A 27,964-nucleotide genomic window follows, 5' to 3' on the forward strand; every position below is an offset into this window, starting at 1 on the left:
CCCTGTCGGGCGCTGTTCAGCGTTCGTGAGGGTGGTGCCACGGTGAGGATGTGGCGGGCGTGACGCGATTTTGTCCGCGTTGGAGCCGGGGCGGCTGTGACGTGGCAGAGAGAAAGCTCAAGAGCGAAGGCGAGAGCAGCGAGGCCGGGCCCTGTCGGACTTAAAACCAGCCCGCCTGCTGGAGGAAGAGGACGCCGCCGCCGTTGCCTTCCTCCGCGCTCGCTCAGTGGTTTGGGCGTTTCCGCGGCACCGAAAGTCGGCGGGAGAGGAAGGGAAGGGAAGGGAAGAGAAGAGAGAGACCGGGGCCCACGTCGCTGCTTCTGCCTCCCCTTCTCCCCTCACACCGCGCTCGGCCCGCTCTCGCTGCCTCCGCCTCGCCCGGAGCCGCCATGGGCCTCACCATCTCCTCGCTCTTCTCGCGCCTCTTCGGCAAGAAGCAGATGCGCATCCTCATGGGTGAGACCGGCAGGGCACGGACACAGACACAGACACCCACACCCCCCCACACAGAAAGAGAGCAAGAGAGAGGGAGGGAGGGGGGACCCAGAAGGATGGGCGCCTGCCTGCTCTCCCGCCCGCTTCCTTTTTTCCCCCTTCCCGGCCACCCGGCCTGCGGCGACCGCTCCCCGGGCCGAGCCGACGGGCAAAGGGCGGCGGGGGTGAGGCTGCTGAGCGCCGCCCTTTAAAAGAGGGTCCTCTGTCAGGCATAGAAATGGCCTTTTGTTGGGAGGGGGTGGGGTGATGATGATTATGATGATAGCACATCATCATCATCAAACGGGAGCCGAGCGGCGGAGCTGTGGCGAGCAGGCGGGTTCCCCCGCGAGGCCTGCGTGGCCGGGTCTCCCTCCCTCCCCCCTTTCCCGGCCGGCGCTTCTCCCTGCACGACGTGGGCCGGTCGCGTCCACCTCGGAGGAAGTGGCGGGGCCCCGGCGGGTTATCTCGACGAGGCCGGCGGCCTCTTTTCTCAGGATGTGGTTTCGTTTCCCGTGCGATGGGTCGGGGCTTCCTCCCCTCCAAAACAAGCCCCGGAGCCTCCGCTCCGTCTGATCGCCTTTGAGGGTGGCTTTGGGTTTTCCATGTTCTGTTACTCTTTGAGTTTTTAAAAATGCGAGTCTCCCTTCAGAGCAGGGACCACAAACAAGGCGATTTATAAGGACTGCTATAATAAAAATAAGCTAGAGGAAGGGTTCCTCTGGAGGAGTGTGCCCCAAGTGTTCTTACAATTAACGTCATTTATTTATTTTTTTGTGCCCTCAATGCCCCATCTGTTCTGTGCAAGTATCCATGTTGCTTCATTAGTCTTTCAGACAGGATACAGCAGGGCCTTCAGCATGGAGACTGCATCGTTTTAATTGTTTCTAGTGAGGGCAAAGTATTAACTAGGGATATAAAATTATTTTAATGTTATTCATACTACATTTCAGATAATATGGTACTGGAAATTACCAGAGGATATGTATAATACTTATCTGTTAATTGTTGATAGCCTAGTATGTTAATCTAGGGTCTTGCATTGATTACATGTTTATGAAGTATCATTGGCTTTGAATTATCTTTTTTTTCAGCTCACTTAAATTAGCAAAACACGTATTTATAATTTTTTAGTCAGTCACCCTGTGAAGGATGAGTGTAACGCTTTGTCTTTACATTATTTTGCTTATTCCCATCTTGTTTAATTAGATTATAAGGTGATGTGTGCCTCCAGTCCACTAGTCTAGACATAACTTTTTAAAAATTCAGAATTTTAAAAATACTTTGCTTTTCAGCAGTACACAGGGGATTATTTCTGATTAATCAGTTCCTTGCCTTTTCCCCATAGTCATCTATGCTAACGAGACCTGAGATCTGAAATGTTTTCTTGTTATAAAACAAATGTATACACTACATATACAAAGTATCTGTGCATTACTGTTGCTGAAGCTTTCTTCCCCACTCCCAAACATAATTTCAGCATACTGTATACTCAGTGTTTTCACAAACTGTTCTCTGTGTGTGACTATCTTGGTTCCATATAGCATCTGTTCCATTACCTTCTGTATGCCTCTAGAATAGTGTCTTCTGAAGTGACACACTTGAGTACTACCCGAGGAATATATTTATTGCTGCTCAGATTAATGGGCTGAGCAAGGAGGCAGGGGGATACTGTGACATTATTTTCATTTTTTTTCTTCAGTGCTGTCCTGTTCCTTTCCCTCACCATGTGCAAAACTGCCTCCCCCAACAGTCCCTTCTATTTTCCTTCACCAGGATTATTCTTCTGGCTGCAGAGTAGCAAATGCCAGGCTCCATCGCTCATCTTTCAAATGCACACCTTGGAAATAATGCTCTGACAACAAGCCCTGGCCTCACTTTACTCTAATTGTAGTTATATGTTCTAAGAAACAAGGAGGGCTTGCATTGCAAGTTGGTTGGTTGACTGGGTGGGAGAAGTTGGAGCCTTTCTCTGTTCCTCAGCCACACTTTTCAACTGGTTTGTCAGTCTCACTCCTCCTCAATAACAAGAGAAATGCCAGCCCCCTTTATGTCCTCTGCGAATTGATTAAAAATCAAAATAACAGTAACTAAATACTGATTTATGAAGGGAAGCTGCAACAGAGAAGGAGGAAAAATCTGCAGTTGGTGCCATTAGAGGAGCCAGAAAGATAGTCTCAAAATATTAATTTGTAAGGGAAAATGTATATATTATAGGGAACAATACAATCTTTGCTGTATTAAGAATCCCTAATTTTTGCAGGCTGTTATTTGCTGAATAGAAATGAGAAGTTGCCGTGCCTGTATTCAGAGGCACTTTTACTAGATTTTTACTGGCAAATAGAATTAATGTTGGACTACCAAATCCAAGTCTGCTTTTGTCTCCCCTTTTCCTTTGCTCTCATTCAGCCCAACACAACAGTGTTTACAAACTTTCTTATGTAGATGTGTTGAACATTTAAAACCTTTGAAATACGGCAGCTTGCTTACCCCCTACTGATCCAATTTCTGTACTTTCCTATGAAGATTTTATAAGATAAATTGTTCACCTAGTATTGGTTTCTGTGTGTGATGTAATTATTAAATTTACAGCTACTGTCTGCTAGAAAAATTGTGTAACCTTGTCTTGCCTCTGGAATACATGTAGATTAAATCTAGCTTTTCAAAGCAGTTGGAGCTTTCAGATTTTTAACACACATTAAGATGGTTTTCTCACTATGAGAGAATGTATTTACAGGTCACAAGAAGATTAGCATAGGTGTGACTATACTTAATTTTTCTCTCTAAACCTCCCCCCCCCTCAGTTATTATGCTGATTCTCATCTTTGGTCACCTTTTTTCCTGTCCGCTTTCAGAATATATCATTGTCCTAAAAGGCAGGAAAATAAAACAAATATTTTATTTATTTAAAATATTTGTATGCCACTTTTGCCTAATGAATCCAAGGCAGCTTACAATATTAAAAAAACAAAGTTAAAAGTTAAATAATTAATTATTACAATATTATAAAAGCATTAAACAGAAGAAGCTGTAGATTTTTATGTATTTTCTCATGCAAACATGCTGATTTTTCACAAAAATAAAGATGTCATTAATACATGACATTCTTTAGATAACTTCATAGGAAAGCATGTTCAAAGATTAAAGTGCACATGAGCAAAGAGACTCAGGTCTTAAAGGTTTGGTGAATATTGGTTCAGTATCATTCAAGTGTTCTTTGGTTCTTAATGTTTAACTGGGATAGACTATTAAAATATTATTTTTGTATAGTGTACTAATGTTCAGTTCCATATGCATTTCAAAATTTATGCAGTGGCTGAAATTTATAAGGAAGGTTTATGTTTTATTCTAGGTCAGACTTTGCATTTGAATATCTCTTAATTATTACTATTTTGAATGCCAAATACATCCAATGTATGTTGATCTGGTAGTCATCCATGAAATTTCGGGAGGGCATTTTTGCTTTCAACTTGCAGAAGGCTCCTGTACCATTACACTTTGATTTAAGAAGTGGCTGTTAAAAAATGTTGAACTTAATCACCAAATTAACTATATACAGTGGTGCCTCGCTTAACGAGTGCCTCGCTGAGCGATGAAATCGCTTAACGAGGCACTCTGGGCCATCGCCGGAGCATTCGCTCAGCGATGGCCCCTATGGGGTTTTTTCGCTTTGCGAAGATCGCTAAGCGATTCGCTTAGCGATCTTCGCATAACGAAGCCGGGGAGAACAGCTGATCGACGGTTCCAAAATGGCCGCCGGAAGGTCCGCGCCGCATTTTCGCGCCCTGCCCTCGCTTAACGAGGGCGTGAAAATGGCGGCGCTATGAAGAAACATCGCTGAACGGTGAGTTTTCAAGCCATAGGAACGCATTGAACAAAGTTCAATGCGTTTCTATGGCTTTTTTTATTCCGTTTAGCGAAGTTTCGCTATAGCGAAGGTTAATCCGGAACGGATTAACCTCGCTATGCGAGGCACCACTGTATTTTGTTGGTTGGTGGACTAGCAAATCTTAACTTATTACTGTGGAGTGCAAACCTTTGCCATGCCAGATTTTTTGGACTACCACTCCTACCGTTCTTTAACATTGGGAATACAGACTTGGAATTCTGAGAGTTGTAGTCCGCCCATCTGGAGTTCCAAAGGTTTGCCACCTCTGCCCAACAGCACATAAATAATGAGCTTTCTGATAACAGCTGCAACTTAAAGCAAACAGAGTTTTATGTTTAGGAAAAAGCTGTAGCTCACTTTCTTGGTTTTCTTAGCTTTATCAGTGGTGAAAACCCGAGCTTTGAAAATCACTTTAGCAATAAGAATAATATAATTGCTAGGGATGGGATGTCTGGATTTATTTGGACTTAAATTCATTATTAGGTATTCTAGAATTGCTCAGGATTAACAAAGGCAGAATTGGGGAAGCTGCAGCCAAAAAATGAAAAGTCCACAGAGCAGTTTTCTTAACGTACACATGGGCCTCTGTTGCCCTTTTTGGCCTCTGAAGATGGAGGCAACTGCCCTATGTTACAGTATTTGAGAGTGGCAAAGCTGCAGTGATTAATGTGGTGGATAGTTCTTTAAGAGGCACCTTCTATTGAGTCTAATGGCTATTGAGACCACTCATCCTACAAATCATTGTGGCTCCCGTGGAACCTTGCCATTCCTAGGGATTTTTCCTTCTTTGTCAGAGGCAAAAAAATGGGGACAAAGGCTCATGTGTAAGTAAATTTTAGGCTGCATCTCCCACAATTCTGTCTGTGGGAATCCTTAATGAATTCTGGGAATTGCAGTAAAAAGAACCCTGAACGTCCGTCCGTAATAGTTGCCAGACACATGGTTATTGTACTCTGCTGGGATTGACAGTTTCTGTGCTCCCTGAAGATGACTGCGTTGCAACTCCTGCCAACTTTAGCCAATACCCCCAATCTTGAGGTAATCACAGGAGTTGAAGTCCAGCACCATCCCAAGTTGCTCACTCTGTTCTGAATTCCAAACTGGAACATTATTTGGGATTAAGTTAGGAATACATATAACAAATGAAAACTACAATAATATGCCCTTGGGACAAGTGGCCTAAAATAAAGCCTAAAGAGTGCTCCTGTTTCAGTCAAACAAACATTCCTGTACTTCAAAGGCTACTATAGTCTTTCTGATTTCTCCCCTATTCCAGCTAACATCTTTCCATGCTTCCTAAACATTCTTATTGGACTGCTTTGTGAGGGTTATCCCTCTAACTTTAATTTTTATAAAACGTACTTTTGCAGCCATTGCAATTCCCATAAAAGTGGTGGCAAACTCTCTTGTATGCCCCCGCTGAGGTATCACAGCTGTTGGCACTCACCATTTGAATTTGTTCTTCCAGAGGAATTATTTGGAGACCAGACTTTCCCCCGATTAAATCACAACATTTCTTTTTGCTGTTAATGACTATGTGTTTACATCTGCCTTTCCTTTATTCTTATCGACTGACTTGTTCATAGGGTATTAAGGAAGCTACTGAAGATTTTCTGTTTGTTCTACCAGGCATAAGGCTCAGGATGCTAGTCTGTTATTTTGGAAAACACTTCCATGATGACTAGTCCAGAACATCACTGATAGGATTTTGCAGAAATTTAGTTGGATCAAAATGTTATGAAGTCAGAAATTGCAAATTTCAGCTGAATTAATATATTGCTCATCACAGAGAGTGAAAACCTCTGTTGTAAGAAGAACCATGCCTAATCATGATCAAAAAGTATTAAAAAATCCGCAAGTCAGACTAGCAAGATTCTTCCACAAAACAACGGCGGTCAGAACATACAATGTGTCTAGTTTGCTTTGCTTAATTCAAGCTGCCTTGGGTCCCACTTCTGGGAGAAAAATTACATATTAAAAATTTAATGATTAATTTAATTATTAACTTAAATAAATGAATAAAATAGTTTAGTGAGAGATCTGGACCAGTCCTGACAAATAAGATTTATTAGGGTAGAAATTCTAATTTATAGAAAGCAAGTTTAAAGCTGGAGAGTAAATCTTGCTTGAAGGGCAGAACATGTGTTACTTGGTTTCTTGTTTTTTTAATTGATGCTCTATAAGCCAGTGTTTGGATTTGTAATCCTAATAATAAACTTTATTTTTCTAGTTGGTTTGGATGCTGCTGGAAAAACCACCATTCTATATAAACTGAAGTTAGGAGAGATTGTCACTACAATTCCCACAATTGGTAAGAATATAGAGTTATATTAATGTTCTAATGTTATTATAGAAATACTTCATTTAAACTACTTAGGAAAAAATTATATAGAAGCACAAGAGAGATTAGTTCTCCTCAGAGTATGCTGAAATGTAGTCCCTAAGGTTTGTTTCCACTGTAGGTTTATAGTACATGTGGTTGAATTTGCAGACTTTAATGAGAGGGAGATGCTTGTTTTAGATTTTGTTTGCCACGGACACGGATCTCCTACCCCCCCACAAGCGCCATTGCGCACATGCGCACAAGCGTGTTCCGCCCCCTGCGAGTGCAATGTGCACATGCACACAAGTGTGTTCTGCCTCCTGCGAGCGTGCTGTGCGCATGCACACAAGCGCCCCCCCAAGAGCACCACATGCATGCATGTGAGCTCTCCCCCCCCCCGCAGGTGCGCCCCCCCATCGGTCCACGGTTGGGAAAAGGTTGGGGACCACTGATAAAGCCTATCGAATTTGAGGATTTAACCACAGGTTTAATACTCTATTTGCCTAATAAAGAGTTTTGAAGAACTTGAATGCTCATAATATTTAACCTTTGATAGCGATCCAGTAAAAGTATTGCCTTGAAGGCCAGACTCCAACTATTGTTCATGTACGATTTGAGTAACCTGCCACAGATAATTGATGAGGTCCTGGGTTTTGTCTCAGTGTGTTCCTGCTCTTGCCCAGCTTCATTATACAACCAGCATCACTTCAGTTATCCCCAAGTTACACCAACCTTATGTGAACACCAATGGGACTCAGCTCTTGGAAATATATATTTTATTTACTAGGTTTGCATTATGTTTATTCAGTTTTCATTCATATAGGCATTGATTGATTTCATATTTGTGTAGCTTGAACAGTATTGGCCCTGACTTTTATGATAACTATTTCCTATTTCTCTCTAGGTTTTAATGTGGAAACAGTAGAGTATAAAAACATCTGTTTCACTGTTTGGGATGTTGGTGGCCAAGACAAAATTAGACCACTCTGGAGGCATTATTTTCAGAACACACAGGTAATCCTCTGACATATTCCAATCAAGATCTGTTTTAACTCCTATGATAGATTGATATACAGCAGTAATACCCTGTTTCCCCGCAAATAAGACCTAGCCCTAGTATGATTTTTGATGCTTATAATATAAGCCCTACCCCAAAAATAAGCCCTAGTTAAGTGAAACCCCACGCTTCACCATTCTGCAGCAACCAGAAGACATGACTGTGTTTAAATAAATGTAGATTGTTGAACATAAAAAAATAAAACATCCCCTGAAAATAAGCCTAATGCATTTTTGGAGCAAAAATTAATATAAGACCCTGTCTTATATTCGGTAAAATGTGTATACTGTAACCTTCCTTTTTCAATGTGATTGCCTGAGTCCCAACACGTCTTGTCAGTCCTACTTCATAATATTGGAAGTTTCAATGAACAAGTGTAGTGGATTTTGTAATGTCGTTTTACTTTGGACTTAGATAGTAGTGTTCAGAAAAGGCACAGTGTTGCATGCTGTCCCCAGGTCTTGTCTTGTGTCCTCCGGTGTTTCCCAGAATGTTGTTGCTGTAGTTTTAAAGGAAGTGTTACAGTTTAGTACTACAACTTGTTCACATACTACTAAATTAGTTGCTTACCTCAGTAAGGCCAGTATTTACTGAAAGTTTTGCCAATGTTGATTGAAAAATAAAAAAAATTATTACAAGCTTCTTACTCAATATTATTCTTCCATTTTTAAGCAACCAGATATGTTGTGCAAATGTCAAACAAATGGTTTTTGAGGTTAATTTGAAATTATTCTATAATTAATTAACTTCCAGGTTCTTGTACTTTTATTTTTCCCCAGTTAACACAGTCACAGTGAAAGATGCATTAAAAATGGAAGCAAAATTCTCAAGCTTGCCAGTACAGTAGCCTCATCCCCCTTGATCAAAGTCTCAGAACAGGCATATGACTCCTGTTCTTATGCAAAACAATTAGCAGGACTCTGTCAGACACAACTGCATGTATCAAATGCAGGCTTCAGTCCAATTCGAACAATATGCACCCACCACTTCAACCCCTTTTTGATGGGCAACAATGGGCAAAATCTAGCTGGCATAAATTCATGCTGAATAGGGCACCAGAAATATTTAATCTAAACTAATAGACAGCTTCATATCTCCCCCCCTACACACACCGCTTTCAGATTCTGGAGCTCCCTTTTGCCTTAGGAAGACTTTGAAAGCTTCGGGATTGAGATGAACCTTTAATCATCATCACTGCTGCATCACCTGTGCTGGGATCAGGCACACACTGCTAGTGATATGCCAATAATTTTTGATTATTAAAGGCTCCCCTCCTCTGTCCTGCACCCCCAAGGTTTCCCTGGAGCAAAGGGAACCCTAGGGAGCCTTGGAACCTGAAGATAGGAAGTTTTCTGTTAGTTTAAATTAAATATTTATATTCCCCAATCTGCGATATACAGCATAAAATTAGGCAAAGGGATTTTACTCAGTGGTGGGCGGCTTGCAAGAAATCTCTTATTGGGGGTTCTCCTTTACTTATTATTACAATAAGTGAATGCAAGTGGTTCTTGCAGATGTATATGACTTTACTCTCCTTTCCTGAGCACTCCCTCCTTGTCCCTATCTGTCCTCATGGCTTTCTTGCCTGATTTCTTTACTGGGGTCCAATCAGCTCTTTGTACAGCTTCCTGCTCCTGGATAGACACGGGCTATTTTGTATCTCTTGGGATACAAATACATTCCATCCCTCCCCCCCCTCCCCGAACTGGCCAGTCCATTCACTGTGCGGTGCTCAGCTCCATCCTTCTTGTGCCAGTTATGGAAGGAGCCTGGCCGACTCTTCCCCACTTCTCTGCGCAGCCAACCACTACAGCATGGAGGGAGAAAAAAGGAGTCTCCTTGCTCAGCTAATGAGTGGTCGGCCACACGGGGAGGCAGAGAAGAGATGGCTGGGCTCCTTTCACAATTGGTGCAGTGACGATGGAGCCGAGCACTGTGAGGCGAATGGTGAGTGGAATGTTCTTGTTCCCCTCTTTCATTAATACTAATTCATAGGATTCCAGAGGTTCACTATCAGGAATGGACAAAAGAACACACAGGAGCCTGTTTCATTTGTGTTAACCATGGAAATCCCATCCCTAGTATGGACAATATATATTGCCTCTGATACTGAATGATATAGCCATTTTGATCAGCTACTGATAGCTTTCTTGTTATGTGTCGCTGAAGTTGCTAATGATCACCCTAATGATCTCCAGAGAGTCTTGTCATTAACAGCCCTCTCATAGCCTTATCTTCCACAAATTTCTCTCATCCACTTTTGAAAGAGTTCAAGTGAAAGGTTGTGGTAGCATTTTATTGTATCATTTTGTGATAGTAAATTCTGTAGTTCAGCTGTGCAGTGAATAACTGTCTTCGTATTTGTTCTGATTTTTCCATCGTTCAGCATCATTGGCTGCTCTTCTGCATCCTTTCTGGATCTGTAATACCCTTTTTTAGGTGCAGAGAACAACATTGTACACAGTATTGTCATTGTGACATTTAGTTCCTTTTCTGATTATGTGGAGCATCAGATACAGCTGGTATACAAATGAGTGTAATGCCTTAGTTGGATACTGACATTATCTAATTAGGAAGCAGATCTTTGAGGCCCGGGCCAGGGTGAAGAGCCTTCTAGAATTGTACACGCTAGGAGATTAAAGGTTCCTATCTGCTTTGAGGTGCTTGTGGGTTGAGGGAAATTGTGGGCCATCCTCTCTTTGACCTGTTGTTCCAGGCTCCTGACACAGTTCTTCCTATATGCTCTCTGACCAAATTATAGAAGTGCTTCTCTTTCTGTGTAATTAAGAGAAAATGTGTTACTGTTGCATTAATAATAAACACCAATGGTGCATGTTGTTGCTGACATTCCTGGCTATTTTGAGGTGTTGGTCTAGTATGACAGAAGTATGGAACTATGATCTTTGAAGTCAAGCATACAACTTCTTTTTATTCCTTATATATACTCTCATACTATAAATTGTGTTGTGAGGTACAGTCTTTAATGTATCTTGGTAGTAGTTATTTCAAATTTAATTTGAATTATGTGCAAATGTATTTCTTTCCAACTATGTGCAATAATTTCTTTCCAGGGTCTCATTTTTGTGGTAGATAGCAATGACAGGGAGAGAATTCAAGAAGCTGCAGAAGAACTGCAAAAAATGGTAACTGTCTTACTTTTGACCTGAATATTAATACTTTCAATGTCTGTCAGTTGATTTATCTTCCTCTAATAACGAAGTAAGAGCTTACAAAAAAACATAGGGAAACCTAAGTGCTAAATGTCCAGGTGCATTATATCTTTGTAAGCCATCAAACGTGAAGTGCAGTTTTTCAAAAACCTTGTCTGTTCATCTGCAATAAAATTATTCTTGTAGTTGTCATTTTAATTTAACATGCTGTTTCTTTTCTGCAGTACATAAATGCACAGATAGGAACTCAGTGAATTTATGTATCTTAGCATTTAGGTGCCCAACTTTTGAGAATTATTTGGGGAAAGCAGAAAAAATATAGCTAGCCCTGCTGTCTCTTTACAGCTTTGGTTGTGGCAGCTGTAAAAAGGGAAATTAACTGAATGTGATTTCTTCCTTCAGCTCCAAGAAGATGAATTGAGAGACGCAGTGCTGCTTCTCTTTGCTAACAAACAAGACTTGCCAAATGCCATGGCAATCAGTGAAATGACAGACAAACTAGGCCTTCAGTCTCTGCGTAACAGAACTGTAAGTTCTAAGGTTTTCTATGCTTGGTTGAGCTTTACACATTTCCCTAGCTCTGATTTTAATGGGTTTGATCATATAAACAGCAACTGGAGTTGAGCTTTCCTTGTTTGCCCAGAAGCATCAGTGCCTGGAGGTTAGAGATCCTATAAGTTGGCAGGTAAACTTGCAAGAGGGGAGATGGCAAAAAGTGGCCTCCATGCAAGCACTGTGTCCATTTATACAGGGTATCACTAATCTAAGTTTTTGAGTTCCTTTATCAAGATTGCCCTTTAACAAATCTTCCAAGTTGTTCCTAGTGCCTCGCATTGTGATACATTTGATTGGTCTGAAGCATCATTGTTCTGTAAACATGTAGGTAATTTCTGGAGATAACATCTTTCAACATTTTAAAACTTTATTTGGGGTGAAGAAAGTACTACTCAGTTTTGTTCCTCTCCCTTCCTGATCTTTCAGCTAGCAGTCTGATATTTTGGTTAGCAGTTGAGTATGCCTGTATAGCCCTTCAGGAGCCTTTCCTCCACCCACACAAATGTGCCATGAGCCAATCCATCCCTTGCTGAGAGATCAGTACTATATGTCTTTGTGAAACCTGCTTCACTATCCTATCCTGCATTTAGAATTGCCTTACAATGATGAGAGGCATGGAAGTACTTTTTGATTGCCTATAGCAATTCAGCAGGTTGTAACATGTTTTAAAATGAATTGTTTAGTATTAAATTTTTTGTTTCCTTTTATCAACAGTGGTATGTTCAAGCTACCTGTGCTACACAAGGAACTGGCCTGTATGAGGGACTTGACTGGCTGTCAAATGAGCTATCAAAGCGTTAACTGAAACTGGATGACTTTCACACCAGGGACATGTTTGATATAAGTGGTCTAGGCTTGTTACATCAAAATTAGTTTGCATTTTGGTTACTATACAGTATCTGGAGCTGGTTTGGGCAGGATATTACAGCATTTTGACTTATTTTGTTGCCAATTATTGTTCACCAAGCTACATGTTGCCAGGGTAACTTAAGCTTGGGTTTAAAAAAAACTCCTTAATTTGGAAAAAGTGTATCTTCTGATTTTTACCTCTGTTGTTAGCCTAAATGCCTGAAAATAGTTGTGACTTCTGAAATCTGTTTGAATGCTTCTTGAGCCCCAATTAAATTATGTTTTAAAAATTTCCCCTTTTCTTTAAGTTACTGATATCTTATTTCATTCCTTAAGACAGTCTGCTGATGTAATCTAGCATTCCAGTTCTATTTATTTTCTCTTCGTAATGAAACACTTCCAAATAATGTTCATCTGGAAAATGCTCTAAAACACTATTCAGATCTTCTGCACTGAGGAACATTTTATTAACCCATTGGGTTCTGTCAGCCAACTTTTGCCTTTCTCTAAACCGAACCTGGTTGATAGAATACTTCTGTGCTAGTTACAAGAAGTTTCAAGAAGTTTTTAATATCCAGCAGATTGTCTTCCTTTATATTGTATTTTTTGTTGCATGTTGCTTTTTGGTATAGGCCTGTTTTGCCCAGTGTATAATAGTTCTGCTAAAGTTTTACTGTTTATTGGTGAACATATCTTCATGAAAACAAACTTTGGAAATTCTTCAGACTCAATGGATTAATTTCTTCATAACCTATACAGAATTATTCCTAATAAAAATGATACAGATGTATAGCTTTGTGTATGCTCCTTGAATCTTAAGTTTGTGGAACTGATAATATGAATGTGTGACAAATTATTCTTTTTCAATAAACAGGAGTTTTTTCTGTACCTTGGAACACAAACACAAATCTAGATAGCCTTTGAATTGTTTTCAATTTGGCAAAAAATGTGGGCAGTTAAATTTGTGTACAGTGGTTAATCAAGGCTAAAATCCTGTAAAAGTGTTTTGAAGCTGTAAATCTGAACCTTTTAAAGATGCCCAGATATGTGAGCGCTAACAGTTTAAAATTGTAATAAAGTACAAACTGCCCAGAGAATGTCTTTGTTCTTAATTTTACAGAGCATGTGTGTTTGCTGGAAACAATGATTTTTTTTCCATTTAAATTATCATTTTTACAAAAATTTAATTTTGTTAATTTTCTTTTACTTGCATTTACTCTGAGGTTTGGAACCGACGTGTCTCAAATGTTATGTTGGAATTAATATTTCAAATTTATTGAATTAGAATTTTGACTGCCACATAGAATTGACCCAACCTACCTTTTGACATGGGATGTGGTGGTGCTGTGGGTTAAACTGCAGAAGCTTCTATGCTGCAAGGTCAGAAGACCAGCAGTTGTGAGATTGAATCCACGTGACAGAGTGAGCTCCCGTCGCTTGCCCCAGCTCCTTCCAACCTAGCAGTTCGAAAGCATGTAAAAATGAGTACTGTAGATAAATAGGTACAACCAGAGTGGGAAGGTAACAGTGTTCCATGTCTAGTTGTGCTGGCCACGTGACCATGGAAACTGTCTATGGACAAACGCTGGCTCTACAGCTTGGAAACGGGGATGAGCACCATCACCTAGTCAGACATGACTGGACTAAATGTCAAGGGGAAACTTTACCTTACCCTGAGGCAGGTCATGGATTCTTTTGATCAGGAATATTTCATCGTCCATTAGCTTGAGTAACTGTGATTGAATTTGTTGAAGGAATCAGTGTACTTAGGACATAGGCTCTTGCTATGCAAGTATATTGGACATTTGACATTGTTAAAGTTAGCATGCTTTAAAAGCAAAGATATTTATAGCACCTCATGATGGTGTAGTCTAATATATACACTATCAGGCTCCCCACCAACAGAAGATGTAAGTGTGAAGGCAACATCCTCTAATATTTGTCACACTTGAATTGTGCACTCTTTCTAAATGAGGGGAGGACCACCTGTTGAGTCATTTATTCTTACAAAAACTCTGTAGTGCCATGTTCATACTAATGCAGCCATGTGCCTCAACAAGAATGTCATTTTCTGTTCCTCTGTGGTAATCTCTTGAACTTCCACAACAGTTTTTGCATATTATAATCCCAATTACTGCCACTGATGTTGTTAATATTTGCTTCTGTGAAAGTAGATGCCATGTCTTCTGCTCTAGAAACTGCAGAGTACTCTTCATATTTTTAACTTCATCTGCACCCCTTGTAATTACAGTTCATGTTGTACGGTATAAATAACATACTGTAGCCCTCTATGAAAACTGCATTGATGCATGAGAAATGTTAACGTACTAAATTAGGATTTCACCAATTAGAGGATTACGCAAATTTTAAAAGGAGAAGATGGACAATGAAAATTAAAGGTTAGGTATTTATATTAATGTTTATCCCATTTACACTGGGGAAATAAGTCTTGGAAAGAAATATTCTGATAGGCTTGTAACATCAGTTGATACTAGTGATGAGCATGAACTGACAGTTTGTTTCCTGGCCAAAGCTGATTAGATGTTTGGTGCCCTGCCTCCTCCAGCAGGTACCCACTCAGAGGCAGCACCCAGAGGAGGTGGGGCAGGGCACCAAACTGCATCACACCAAACTGGATGTTTATGCCCATATCTAGTTGATGTTCTCCAGCTGGCTTTTTTCAAATAAAAGGAGTATAAAATAAAATCTGTGTTGAAAGTGGTAACAATGTTTAAATTTATGTGACTTGAACAACTTTGATGCTTGCCAATGTGAAGAAAACAAAGTCAAAGGAACATAATGGATGAGGAACATAATGGATGATAAAATTAAAAAATACATTTGTCATTAGAATGAGTGATTGGAATTCGTTTCTCTGAGTTATAACTTTTCTTTGATAGATCTTGAAATGTATCAGTACTATACTGCAGTGGTCCCCAACCATTCCACACTTGTGGAGATGTGGTACGCTTGCATGCGTCGGTGCTCGCATGCACATGTGCGCAGTGCACTTACAGGGGTTGGGGCGTCTTGCGTGCAGCAGTGCTCATGGGGGACCGCTCATGTGCATACGTGCAGCACACTTGCAGGGGGCAGAGCATCCTCACGTACATATGCATGGCTGTGCTCACGGGAGGAGATCTGTGTCTATGGCCTGGTCCTCCCTAGGCCACAGACTGCTGCCGGGTCACGGACCAGGGGGTGGGGACACCTTATATATTGATAAAACTAGTTCCTGTGAACAAACGGCTATCATAGCACCAAACAGCTGAAATCCTGTGGTGCAACAGCAATGTCACCAGCGTTGGCAAATCACCTCCAATTAAGGCTTTCTTTGGCAATTTCAGAGTGCGGGCAACTTCACTCTACTGAGTACGAGTCGTGTGCAGTGCAAAATTCTCTTTAATCGGCAGCAATTTGCTGCCACCATCAATGTTGTGTATACAGAGCTGTGGAACAAAGTTTCAGCCAATATATGGATTTACAAGTAACTCAATACAGAATATGGTATTGGAAATCTGCAGATACCATGAACCACCAGAAAGACATTTAGAGTTGCAGATCAATACCAAATTCACTACAAGCTAAAACAACTATAATGATAATGCTAGGAAAAGTGAAAGGCAGTAAGAAAAGACAACCTACGTTAAGAAGTCAATAAAGGAAATCATGGGCTCTTGTTTCCAATACCTGTATAAGGCTGTAAGTAATACGTGTCTGGAAGTTATTAATCCATAGGTTCATAATTAGTCAAAAGAGAATGCAGTTTTGCTTTCTAGGTAAGAATGCTGCTGGACCTTCCCTTCAAGGAATGGTGACACCTCTTCATACTAGCTCTCTCTCTACAAGTTTACACTAGTAAGAGACAGGGAGAAATCAGCAAATTATCTTTCATGAATGGAGGAAATCCACAAAGGGAGTAATCTTTTGTTACTGGCAAAGTTATCCACATACTGTCGCTTTTCATCCTGCATTTCTTATGCAGTATTCATTTTAACATGCATTTAAAATATGGTTTTCCAAAGCACAGGTTACTTGGCATAGAATAGCCTAAACCTATCATTAAATCTGGTCAGTTAAACTGGATTGGAACCATATCAACAGAAAAGAACTTCCACTTGTGCAAAACAGCCTTTCATATTTCAGAACTTCCTCTCACCTACTGTAGCACCAAACGCCCATCCTGTTATTTCAAAGTATCTGAAAGAAGCTTTAAAATATGCAGTAGGAAATACATCAGGAAGCAATGTTTGCAGGTGGAATGCATCTTATACTTCTCTGGATCCAATCCAAACAGGTTTCTCCAATGGTCAGAGAAATTCTACAGTGCATGTTTCAAGATCTGCACATTTTCTAGTCCAAATGGAACAAAGGTGTTCCTTATGCTATATCGTGGAAATGTGGCGTGGAAATGGGCATTTACCGCATTTTGGTGTGATTTGCAGGATTGGGCCCAAAGATTTTGCATGGGCAACCCAGGATCCACATCCTGCCTCCTCCCACAGGTACTCTCTAAGAGGAGGGGCCACGCAGAGAAGCTCATGGTCACGGCGCTGCTTCTGAAAGGGCATCTGCAGGACGAGAGAGGTGCAGAATATGGGGTGTCCATGCAACACCTGAGGCCCCGATCCTCCAAACCACAGTAACTAGTAGGAAAGAGAAGCCTTTTTATATCTCCCTGAATATTTTTGTAAGTGAAGTACACAACATGAGAAAAAAACAGCCAAACCTAACGAATCCATTGGAAAGGACAAATGTTAAAATGGTGCATACTAAACTAGTACTGGTGAGTACAGTGCAAAACACTTGATTTGAAACTGCAGAGCTCAAATACTTTCACACCCTGAAGCTAAGAGCCCAATATTCTAAGACAAGATTATATTGAATGTGTTTTATGTGTTGATTACAATAATCAGAAGGGCAATGCGATTTTAAACTGTAGCTAAAACATATGTAAACACATTTCTCCTTTCATCAAATGTTTGTTCCAAAGGCAGACAAATTTCATTGGCCAGTAACTATGATTGTAATCAGATCTCGAGCAAACTACAATCTTTGAAGTACTGACAGAGCCAAACCAGCCCATTTGTCCTGCCTACCTTCTTGGTGTATTGAGCAGAAATTTTGAAGGGAAACTTTGTATATGCAGCTATATGTTTCAGGGTTAGGCAAATTATATTTTTCAAACAAAAAACCATAGTTCTCCATATTTAATGAGAAGCTGTTAGTTCATTTGTTAATGGGCTCCACTTTTTAATGTTCTACTTGCTGGGGGGGGGCAATGTGTAGCCTGTATAATTAAAATTGTAAACCGCCCGGAGAGTGCTTGTAGCGCTATGGGGCGGTATATAAGTCCAATAAATAAATAAATAAATAAATATAAATAACTTAATATGCTTCTACACTTACCCACTATTGATTAGTCCATGCTCTAGCCATCTCATCTAGACTTGTTAACTTTTTCTTCCTGATTTACGATCACCTTTTTCAAAATATATATTTAAATTGATGTTGTGTGTACAGACATCTGTCATCCCCACCAGGCTTTATAACAGATAACTAGTACCCAAACAAGTCAATTTTTACAATTTAGACAACATTTTACAGGGACAAGACTTCTGTTTATTTTATGAAACACAGAGTATTTTCTCTGTGTGTTTCAAGACACCTATAAAACTTGTTAATTTACAACATTAATGAGTAAATTAGGAAATCAAAATATATTTTAAATTCCGTTTACATAGCTCTAGATTACAAAATACCAGGACAGATTCTTTACCAACTTTTTGCACATCTCTGTTTCGTATTTGGAAGAAATAGTACATCAGATCCAGTCATGATTTTTACTTTATTTAAACACAATGATTTTGGTTTACATGGACAAGATTTCCCACCCACAGAATACCTGAGAGCAGGTCACTTGCCAAATTACTTTTGGAATGGTTTTATAGGGGTGGCATACATTTACACAATTTTGGCAGGTTGTGCCTTCTCAGAAGACCAATAGCAAGACATTAAAGAGAATGCTCACCACCACAAGACTCTTGGTTGTCAAAACTGTTTCAATTTTTGTATTCATTAAGAAAATACTTTTAGTCACCATTTTAAAACCACCTGAAAAAGGAACACAATCATTCAACTATAAAAGAGCATTCAATGTTGACAGCTTTGCATATTAGAATAGAAAAATGGAACACTGGCTATAAGGCCATTCTGGTTATGAGAATTATGACCATTTGGAAAGAACAAAAACTATGGTATGTAACTAAAAGGCGTGTAACCCTTTTTTATCCAAGACCCCTTTGTAAAAATTTGTGATCAAGTTTCCTCTTAAAGCAAGCAAAGTGCCTTAACTGAAGAGCAAGAGACAGATGCAAGATGTCTTCAGTCTATTTCCATTTTAAGTCACATATTAAAGCTATATGATCTGAGGGGTGTGAAACACTGGGTAAGGCTTGATGAGTAGTTACTTCTTCATGACTCGGCAGTGGAATTACTTGTTCAACCTCCAAAGCATTTGCATCAATAAAAATGTAGTCCAAACATCCATGAAAGCCTCCCACATAATTTGTGTATGCCGGTTCTCCACAAGCACTTTTAAGTTTGAATGGATGTGTTAAAGACATAGAGCAGCACGATTCTTCTCCATCTGAGACCCAATCCTCGTGATCTTCAGCGATGCTGCCATTACTGATAAAACTATACATCCCAGTGGATGGTGTGCTATTGAAATCCCCACAGAATATAAGAGGTGCATCAGGATACATGTCATGCACTACATGCCTAATATGGGCCAATGATATTGCAGTTTGGATTAGACGAATGTTTGGACCTAAAGACAGAAGGGGGAAAAGGCCTGTTGTTAGCATGTTTAGGCAATCATTCAGAAAACTACAGTAGAAAAACTTCAATGTCCTATGAAATTGCTAATTCAACTATTCCTGGAACTCCTTCCCTACCACCTCCAAATTCCATAGGCAACTCAAAGAAACCAAATAGTTACTCTGCTTACAGCTCAGCAGAAATAGTTTCAATATACAGTGGTGCCTCGCATAGCGATCGCTCCATTGAGTGATGAAATCGCTTTGCGATGATGTTTTTGCGCTCGCAAAAGCAATCGCTTTGCAGTGGTCCCTATGGGCTATTTTTGCTTTGCGATGATCGCAGGGAAGCGATCATCACAAAGCCCCCATTTTCGGCCAGCTGATCGGCGGTTTCAAAATGGCCACCGGGTAAACAAAATGGCCACCCACTGTTTTCAGGCACGGATGCCTCGCTTTAGAGGCACCAAAAATGGTGGCACTATGGAGGATTTTTGCTCAAAGGTGAGTTTTAAGCCCATAGGAGTGCATTAATCGCATTTTAATGCGTTTCTATGGGCTTTTTTATTTCGGTTAGCGATGTTATCATTTAGCAGCGATTTTTTCAGAACAAATTAACGAATTAACGAATTAAGGGCCCAAAAGCAAGATCTCAGAATGGCTCACAAACAGTTGTAACAGAATTACCTTTTGGGTGCCAGTAGAGGTGGGTGTTGGCAACACAAATTTTCCTTGAAGGATCACTTGCAGACTGAAGAACAGAGACCTACAAGAAACATTCTATGAATGTTCAAGTAATTGTATCTGCAGTATTAAAAATGGCATCTCAGAACAATTCTCTGGTAAGCAAAGAGCAAGCTAGTACTGCAAAACTAGGTCACATTTTATATTCTCAAAGGCTTTCATGGCTGGGATCTGATGGCTGTTGTAGGTTTTTCGGGCTGTTTGGCCATGTTTTTGAGGTTTTTCTTTCTAACTGCCAGTCTTTGTGGCTGGCATCTTCAGAGGGCAGGAGCTAGAGCTCTGTCTGTGTTCTGGCATAGTGTGTGGGATTGTTGAGTATTTGTAGCTGTGGGATTCAAACACAGTAACAGATCATCTCCTTCCCTTATCACAACAATACACCCATAACAAAAATCACCCTGATTACAGGAATCACCCAGTCTCCTGAAAGAACAAGAACCTGATCTCACAGGTACAGATACTCAACTATCCCACACACTACACCAGAACACAGACAAGCTCCTCTCCTCTGAAGATGCCAGCCACATAGACTGGCAAAATGTTAGGAAGAAAAACTTCAAGAACATGGCCAAACAGCCCAAAAACCCCACAACCACAGGTCACATTTGCTCTTTATTTCATCTTTTATTCAACTGTGTTAATGCCAACCAGCCAAAGAGCATTAAATTTTATTCCTTTTTCCTTCTCCTGGTATCAAGTCCCAAGGGAAAGTCTTCTTTTAAATTAAGTGCTACTCCATTTGATACTGCTAACTGTAACTCAAATCTATCAATTCTTCATCTGACACACACTTACCATGAAACAGGGAACATCTCAGCCTAGAACGCTATGACATGTGATTGCCACCCCAGCTTCTGTCCCCAAGCAGGACCCTTGTGAAGGAGGGCTATACAGGGCTATACTCCTCCTCAGCACAACTCTCAACCACTAATCCTGTCTCTCTCAACATTTAACAGTGGTGGCCCTACCAAACTTCCCAAGCTCATTACCGACCACCCCACCCCCAATGGTCAGTGGCCAAAAACAGATTCTCCCGTAGGTATATTCTCACCTGCAGCACGGAGGAGCGCTGGAGCACTTTCTCCTGCACCTGAGGATGAGAGGCCAGCTTGCCTCGCAGGTCTTCATGCAAGGGATCTTCCAGCAGGGCCTGGTTTAGGGCAATGTCGTGCTGGCTGAGGAGGCGGAACTTGTCCCGTCGATAGAAGGTGGCCAGGCCCTCGTGCTGCTTCTCTTTCAGCTTGAAGAGGCCCTCCAGGCCGAAGGCGTCCAGCGCAGGGCCCAGGCTATCCGTAAAGACCGACTTGTCCACCTCCTGCAGGCAGATGATGTCCGCGTTGTAGCCGGCCAGCTCCTTCTTGAGCAGGTTTTGCCGGTAGTCGAGTTCCAGCGAGTAGGGAGCGCAGTAGGGGTAGAGGACCGTCCGGGAGAGCTCCGTCTGGGCGTAGATGTCGGCCAGGATGTTGTAGGTGACGGTGCGGACGAGGCCCGGGCCGGTCACCCTCTTGGTGTAGAGGTGGCGGGCGTCGAAGGTGCAGGCGCCCGGGCCGGCCTCCACGGGGCCGCTGCTCTCTGCCTCCCGGGGCGGCCCGTGGCGTCCCTGGCGGTCGCTCGGCGTGCAGACCAGCTTGAGGCGGAGCCCGACCAGCGCGTTGCTGGGCGTGAAGACCCGCTCGGAACCGCCGGGGGCTTCCACCCAGCCGCCGCCGCCCCCGCCACCCCCCGAGGTCCCCGCCGCGGCGCCGGGCTCGCCCCTGCGCTCCTGGTACCAGCGGAAGAGGCAGTCGCGGGGGGAGCCGAACTCGACGTGGACCTTGGGGCACACCGGGAAGCCGGCCAGGAGCGAGCGGGGCAGCTGGAGGTGGGTGAGGGAGGGCGGGTTGCGCTCCACGCGGTAGCGGGCCTCGCCGATCTGCAGCACCGTCCCGTCCTGCCAGGCCTCCTCGTTGGGCACGTCCTCGGCCACCGCCCGCCCGTCCGGCGAGTACAGGCACACGGCGGGGAGAGGGAGAGGCGGCGGCAGGAGCGCCGGGTCCGGCCCGGGCTCGGCCCGCCGTGCCTTCTTGCTGCTCTTCTTAGCCGCTTTGCGGCCCCTGCTGGCGTTGAAGGCGATGCGGGCGAGGGCCCGGCCGAGAGGCTCCGCCTGGTCCCGCTGCACTTGCCGGGTGCTGCCGTCGCCCACCGCGAAGGAGACGCTGAGCTTCGGCTCGGACGGGACGCAGCGCACCACGGCCCGCTCCATGGCGGGAAGCGCCACGCCTGCCAGTGCCCCGTCCCCGTTCAGCCCCTTCCTGGTCCTCCGCAGCCCCGGAAGGGCTCGCAACGTTCCCCAGAGCCAGCGCCACATGAACCCGCCGCCGCCGCCGCCGTCAGGTCTCCGCCACCATTCAATCCTTCAATCCCGCCTCCCTCTCCGCTCTTCTTCCGCGGGCAGGCGGCGGTCCGGAGCCACTTTGCCGGCACCGCCCCGCAAAGGCCGATGGGAGACGCCGCGGCGGCGAGAAAAGGAACGCGGGGCCTGCTGGGAAATGAGGGCCTCCCCTTCCTCCGGAGGAGGGAGCACAGAGACAAGAAATAACTCGAGAAGGGGAAAGGTGATGGTTTGGAACGCAAAAGTAACCGGAAGTTGTTTAGGACGGCCGGAAGTCCTAAGTCATTCATCCGACTCACTATTGTTTGCGGGGAAAATACTGAGCAAATTGGGCGTGTACATATAAGCATTTTTTTTTTTTGCAAAACAGATCAGGAAGCCTAAGTGATTAGGTTTCCCAATCACAGGAGCCGTGTGAGCACCTTAAGTCAAAAAAGGCATCAGGCTAACTGCACAAAAGACTTTGGAGAGGATGGCAACATGGGAGGACGGGACTAATGGACCCGCCTCCACCCAAATCAAGACATTTAAGCAACTACTGTAGTTGCTTTTAAGAGCAATGCCTGAATTAGCAGGCATGCATGAAGCGGTACATTAAAGGACTAAAAAACAAATGGACATGTACGGGACGGGTGACACGTGGCTTGAAAGTTGTAAACTGAAAAGGATCGAGGGGGTCTTTGTAAACTGCAAGCTGAACACAAGTTAACAATACAGAAAAAAGATAATGCCGTTCTAGGTTGTATGAATAGAAACGTAATATCCAGATTAAGGGAAGTAGCAGTTGCACTCTGTCCAATTCTGGGCACCATAATTTAAGAGGGATAGCCGGAACACGTCTAGAGGAGGACAACCAAGATGGTAATAAAAGGTCTGGAAACGAAACTTTATCTGCAGTAGGAATTAGGTAAATTTAATTTGAAGCAAAGACTTGAGAGGTAATACGACAGACCTTTTCAAATATCTGATCAAATGGAGGACGGAGCAAGTTTGTTTTCTGTGGTTTCAGAGTATAGATTCAAATTGGGAAGAAGAAGAAGCTTCTGACGAAACATTAGGAAGAACTGTGTGTGTTCTGTGCCATCGAGTCAGAACTGACTCATACTAGGGTTCGCAAGGTGAGAAATTTCAGGAGTGGTTTTACCAATCCGTTCCCCCAGTGAATTTCTGTGGCGAAGTGGGGATTCGAAACCAGTTTCCATCACTCTATCCACACCACCACACTGGAAATCCCTTGAAGAACTACTTGACAATAAAACAAAACAAAACAAAACAGCGCGGTGTGTTGAATACAGTGGGATCCGGGAGTTCAATTTCCTGCTTGGTTATGGAGACTTACTGGGGGATGCTACTGATAAAACCATCCCTTAAAATATCTCACACAGTTTGGAAATCCCACTAGGGTCACACACCACAACTGGGAAGCACACAGCATGTTGATAAGAGCCGTTCGGCAGGGGACCGTTCCCCTTCAGGCGGCGCTGGACTATCGTTCAGTGGAGAAGGGATGCTTGAATCGTCGCTTTCCTCCACCCGGGAGTTGGGCTCGCCGCGACCCTGGAGGTCCCTTCCTGGCCTGCTGTTACTCCACGCGCAGCGAGCGCTTCCACCGGGAAATAATTGCACGGCTTTGTCTGCAGCGTGCCCCTGGGAGTCGCAACACAAGCCGACGCTGCCGGCCTTTGGCACCGCCATTTGGGGCAGCAGCAGCAGCAGCGGCTCCCTTCAGCCAGTCATCTTCCCACAGGGGATGATGCCTGCGCTGCGCCGCGCTGCGCCGCGCCCCACCAGCGCCCGCCCCCAGGCTTCGCCCGCTCTCCTCGCCCCTTCGCCGAGCCCCGCCTCCTCTTTGCGCGGGACGGTGCCGTTCGTCGCCGGATGGCCGGCCGGCTCGCAAAGCAACCTGGGAGAACTGCCCGTGGCCATAGCAACCAGCGCGTCGTGGATTCCGCGAGTGAGCCGAGGAGTCTGCAATTCCCGGGGAGCGTCTTGGCGGCCCCGGTGCTTTTCTCCGTTTCAACCCTGCCGAGTTTTGTCCTCTCCGGAGCGAAGGCTGAGGAATTAACGGGGGTAAAAAAAAAAGGCAGCGTTTAGGGGCTCAGGTGTGGAAATGCCGCGGGGGTCCTCGAGGAGCGCTTTGGATCCGAGTGCGTTTCCTTACTCTGACCATTTGAAACGCTTTGCTCCGGTTTGTTTGTTACTGTAGATGTCAGCTCCAGGTAAATCATCAGACTTCCCCGAGGATGAGGATGAGGATGCATGGAACATCCGTTTGCCACCGATCGCTTTGCCCTCCACGTCCAAGGGTTTGACCGAAAGACAGAAAAAACTGATGAAGTACCGAAGAGTGAAAGAACAGCAAAAGATGCTTAATAAAATCATGTAAGATACTATTATCGTGCTCTCTCTCGCTCTCATATATGTTATGTTTTGGTGACATTAGGGAAGATAGTGGTTCTAGCCGCAGTATATTCTGTTAAAATGGAAACTTCAGAAATTATTGTACCGTGGCGCTCACCGGCCTTTTCCCATCCCACTGTTCAAAACGGCCACTAGATGGCTGAAGGGAGCTTTCAAAAGTCTAAAATATTTGTCTTTAAATAATGTTTTTTGGGGGGAGGTGAGGCACAGGAGTCAAGAGAAAAGGCATGAGCAGCCTTCGGACCCCTGGAAGCTGCTCACCTTCGATTTGGGATTATGCAAACCTCCCCCTCCCGCACAACTAGTCTTCTCTGTTTTGATACAAACAATACAGTACCAGATTATGTATATGCATGTCTACCTACAAGTATAAGGAACTAGATTATCTTGGAAGTAAGCTTCAGCAGTGAATTTTGAGTTTCCAAAATGCTAGACAACCTGAGTAAAACATTAAATTAAACATACTCGGAGGAAAACTGCTGGATTGCTCAGTGGTTAATGTATCTGGTTTGGAGTTTGATTCCCCACTGTGCCTTGCTGAAAAAGGCTAGAGTTGATGAATCACAGGGTCCCATTCAGCTCTGCAGTTCTAAGATGATGACAATGATTCCAAAGGCTGTGTCAGTGCCACAGTTCTCTCTATATGGGAAATTAAATTAAATGGAAGAGGAGAGGGCTGTTGTTTAGGCTGGTCTACACAACTGCGTGAACACATCCCCAGCCTTGATAGAGCCATTTGGCTCTAGCGAGTCGTTCGCAGGCACCTCCTCTTGCATTTTAAAGGATGGGTACCTGCTGATGATCATTGAATCTGCATGCCCATTTTGCTTTCAGAGAGAACAGTTTACTGGGATTCACTACCTTAAAGCCTTGATGGTTTCATTCTGACAGATATGTCCAGCTGTACATGGTGGGCACATACACACACAGTTCATCTAGCCAACCAAAATAAGGTCCTGAATTTAAAAGAAGTGGAATAAAAATGCAAATGTGGCTGCTGGTACAGTGTGTGGCTATGCCACAATTTGAGTAGATAGCTAATGACTGAGTAATAAGCAGCCTCTTTGATGGAGGAGAGGAACATTGCCACCTTGTTTCTATGTTAAAACAGCAAATGGAGATCAGTGCGTATTAAGGCAGCAATCTTGGAAGGCAGCAGATGAAAGATCCTCTTTTTCTGGAGTATCTTCTATTTTTTCAAATTATTATTAGTAACATTTTCACATTATCTTCTTCAAAAATACCAGGCACAGTCAATCAAAATTATAAAAACATTAGCTGGTATTACATAAAAGATACAAGTTTTAACAAAAAACCTTATTATCTGTTAAATATCAATGTCATATATATGCTGTTCCTAATATTGCTGTTTTTTGTAGCTCTGATGATATTATTTCTGGAATCTGCAACTGCTTATAATACTGTGTGAAATTTCTTGATATGATGTTTTTCTCAAAGCCCCAATGATGATGGGGGCCGCTGACGTACAGTATGTTTCATGCACAAGCGATGTGTTTTGATTGGCAGATCTCTGTAGTTTGTCAACTCTTCCAATTGTTTATTTTCAACTCTGGCACCCCCTGGAATTGCAATGTCAATGATCCAGACATTTCTTTCTTCTGTTACTACTATATCTGGTGTGTTATGTTCAGGGTGTCTTATCAGTTTGGATCCGGAAATTTCACAAGATCTTCACCACCACCACCACCACCACTACTATTTCTAAAATACCAGACACAGTCAATCAAATTTATGAAAACATATCACAGTGTGAAATTGCTTGATATTGTTCCCAAAGCCCCAATGGCTATCGGGACCACTGTTTCATCTACAAGCAAGATGTTTCAGTTGTTAGTTTTTCCAACTCTTTATCTTCAACTTGAGTATCCCCTGCAATTGCAATGTCAATGATCCAGATATTTCTTCATTCTGTTACCCTGTTTCCCTGAAAATAAGACCTAACCTGAAAATAAGCCCTAGTATGATTTTTCAGGATGTTCGTAATATAAGCCCTACCCCTAAAATAAGCCCCAGTTAAGTGAAACCCTGCTCCCCACCATTGTGCAGCAACCAGAAGAAGATGACATGACTGTATTTGAATAAATGTAGATTGTTGTGCATGAAAAAAATAAAACATCCCCTGAAAATAAGCCCTAATGCATTTTGGAGCAAAAATTAATATAAGACTCTGTCTTATTTTCGGGGAAACACAGTACCACTATGTCTGTTGTTGTTGTTGTTGTTGTTGTTGTTGTTGTTGTTGTTGTTGTTGTTGTTGTTGTTGTTGTTGTTGTTGTTGTTGTTGTTGTTGTTGTTGTTCACAATATTATTATTATTATTATTATTATTATTATTATTATTATTATTATTATTATTATTATTATTCACATTTTATCTGTACTTTTTGCTGCAGAGTTAATGCAGCCACTAAAGAATACAAAGATACCATTGAAGAATTTGCTAGAAGAGAAAGCCCACCTCCTATTCCACAGCTGCCTTATACTGTAAGTTTCTAATATATTTATATATTTGTAAGTTTACAGTTCTAGTTGTCCCTGTGTATATTATTTGGGTGGTTGGGCAAGCAAGCAGTAAAGTTTCTGGCTTCTCAGTATTGCTTTTTGCCTTGTGTGTATACTGTGCTGTGAAAATTGCCAGTATCTCTCTAGAGTGTATGGAATAGCATGAGGTTCTGCAAGATATTGCTGTTACATTTTTCTTATTGTTATAATACCTTCTGCTGAAGTTACTATAGTCAGACCCACTGTAATTTCAAGGCACTATTGGCTACTTCTGTTGCTTCTAGAATGATTCTTCAATTCAAAGAAGTGTCCCTTCAATCAGAAGGTACTTGAAGAAGTGAATTATAATCCACAAAAACTCACACTAAAACAAATGTGTCAATCAAAAGGTGCCCAAACCCCTTTTTTATTTTTGTCTGCAATCTACAGCATTTTCCTAGCAAAACTCTATATATGTTGCTTTCCTGAACAGATTAATCCTTTTGTTCTTGGAAATTTCCTTTTGTCTTGCAGAACTTTATTATCTAAACGATGCATACTAAAGCAACAATGTGAAACAACAGAGTATTCACTTGTACAATTAATGTAAACTATGCAATTAACATAGACTCCTAGCACTTTGAATAGTTTCATTGCTATCAACTGTGTAGCTAAAATGCATGCATGTTTCAGGAAGACTATTTAACACTCAAAGTCTGGGATTATAAACAACTAGCTATTCAGTGGTGTGGCACAAAGATGGAAGGTAAACATTTATTAATAACTAGT

The 27,964-nt window shown here is 42.5% G+C and overlaps 3 protein-coding genes and 1 long non-coding RNA gene across 6 annotated transcripts in view; 2 read left to right on the forward strand and 2 right to left on the reverse strand.

The window, feature by feature from the left end:
• Positions 1-103: 103 nt before the first annotated feature.
• On the forward strand, positions 104-13,414 carry ARF4 (ARF GTPase 4). Its single transcript, XM_020799885.3, has 6 exons — positions 104-456; positions 6,594-6,674; positions 7,591-7,700; positions 10,815-10,886; positions 11,316-11,441; positions 12,183-13,414. Exons 1-6 carry the CDS (start codon positions 390-392, stop codon positions 12,267-12,269), a joined length of 543 nt encoding a protein of 180 aa, XP_020655544.1. The 5' UTR covers positions 104-389; the 3' UTR covers positions 12,270-13,414.
• Positions 7,578-26,662, reverse strand: LOC144586694 (uncharacterized). Its single transcript, XR_013541655.1, has 2 exons — positions 26,633-26,662; positions 7,578-7,793 (listed from the first exon to the last, which is right to left on the reverse strand). It is a non-coding gene; the product is annotated as an uncharacterized LOC144586694 (long non-coding RNA).
• Positions 18,147-22,365, reverse strand: PDE12 (phosphodiesterase 12). Its single transcript, XM_072989610.2, has 3 exons — positions 20,934-22,365; positions 19,826-19,904; positions 18,147-19,149 (listed from the first exon to the last, which is right to left on the reverse strand). Exons 1-3 carry the CDS (start codon positions 22,227-22,229, stop codon positions 18,707-18,709), a joined length of 1,818 nt encoding a protein of 605 aa, XP_072845711.2. The 5' UTR covers positions 22,230-22,365; the 3' UTR covers positions 18,147-18,706.
• DNAH12 (dynein axonemal heavy chain 12) overlaps positions 24,095-27,964 on the forward strand; it is a 144,101-nt gene continuing 140,231 nt past the window's right edge. The window contains exons 1-3 of one of the 3 annotated variants that reach the window (XR_013541652.1): positions 24,095-24,323; positions 24,460-24,635; positions 27,088-27,178. Coding sequence is in view for 2 of the 3 variants with exons in the window: in XM_078385322.1 (XP_078241448.1) it covers positions 24,132-24,323; positions 24,460-24,635; positions 27,088-27,178 (459 nt within the window). In the remaining variant the exon portion in view is untranslated. The remainder of the gene's footprint in view (positions 24,324-24,459; positions 24,636-27,087; positions 27,179-27,964) is intronic. The other 2 variants (XM_078385322.1, XM_072989607.2) reach the window with 2 other exon arrangements.

Source organism: Pogona vitticeps, chromosome 2, assembly GCF_051106095.1.
Source record: "Pogona vitticeps strain Pit_001003342236 chromosome 2, PviZW2.1, whole genome shotgun sequence".
In the NCBI taxonomy this organism is placed as follows: Eukaryota; Metazoa; Chordata; class Lepidosauria; order Squamata; family Agamidae; genus Pogona; species Pogona vitticeps.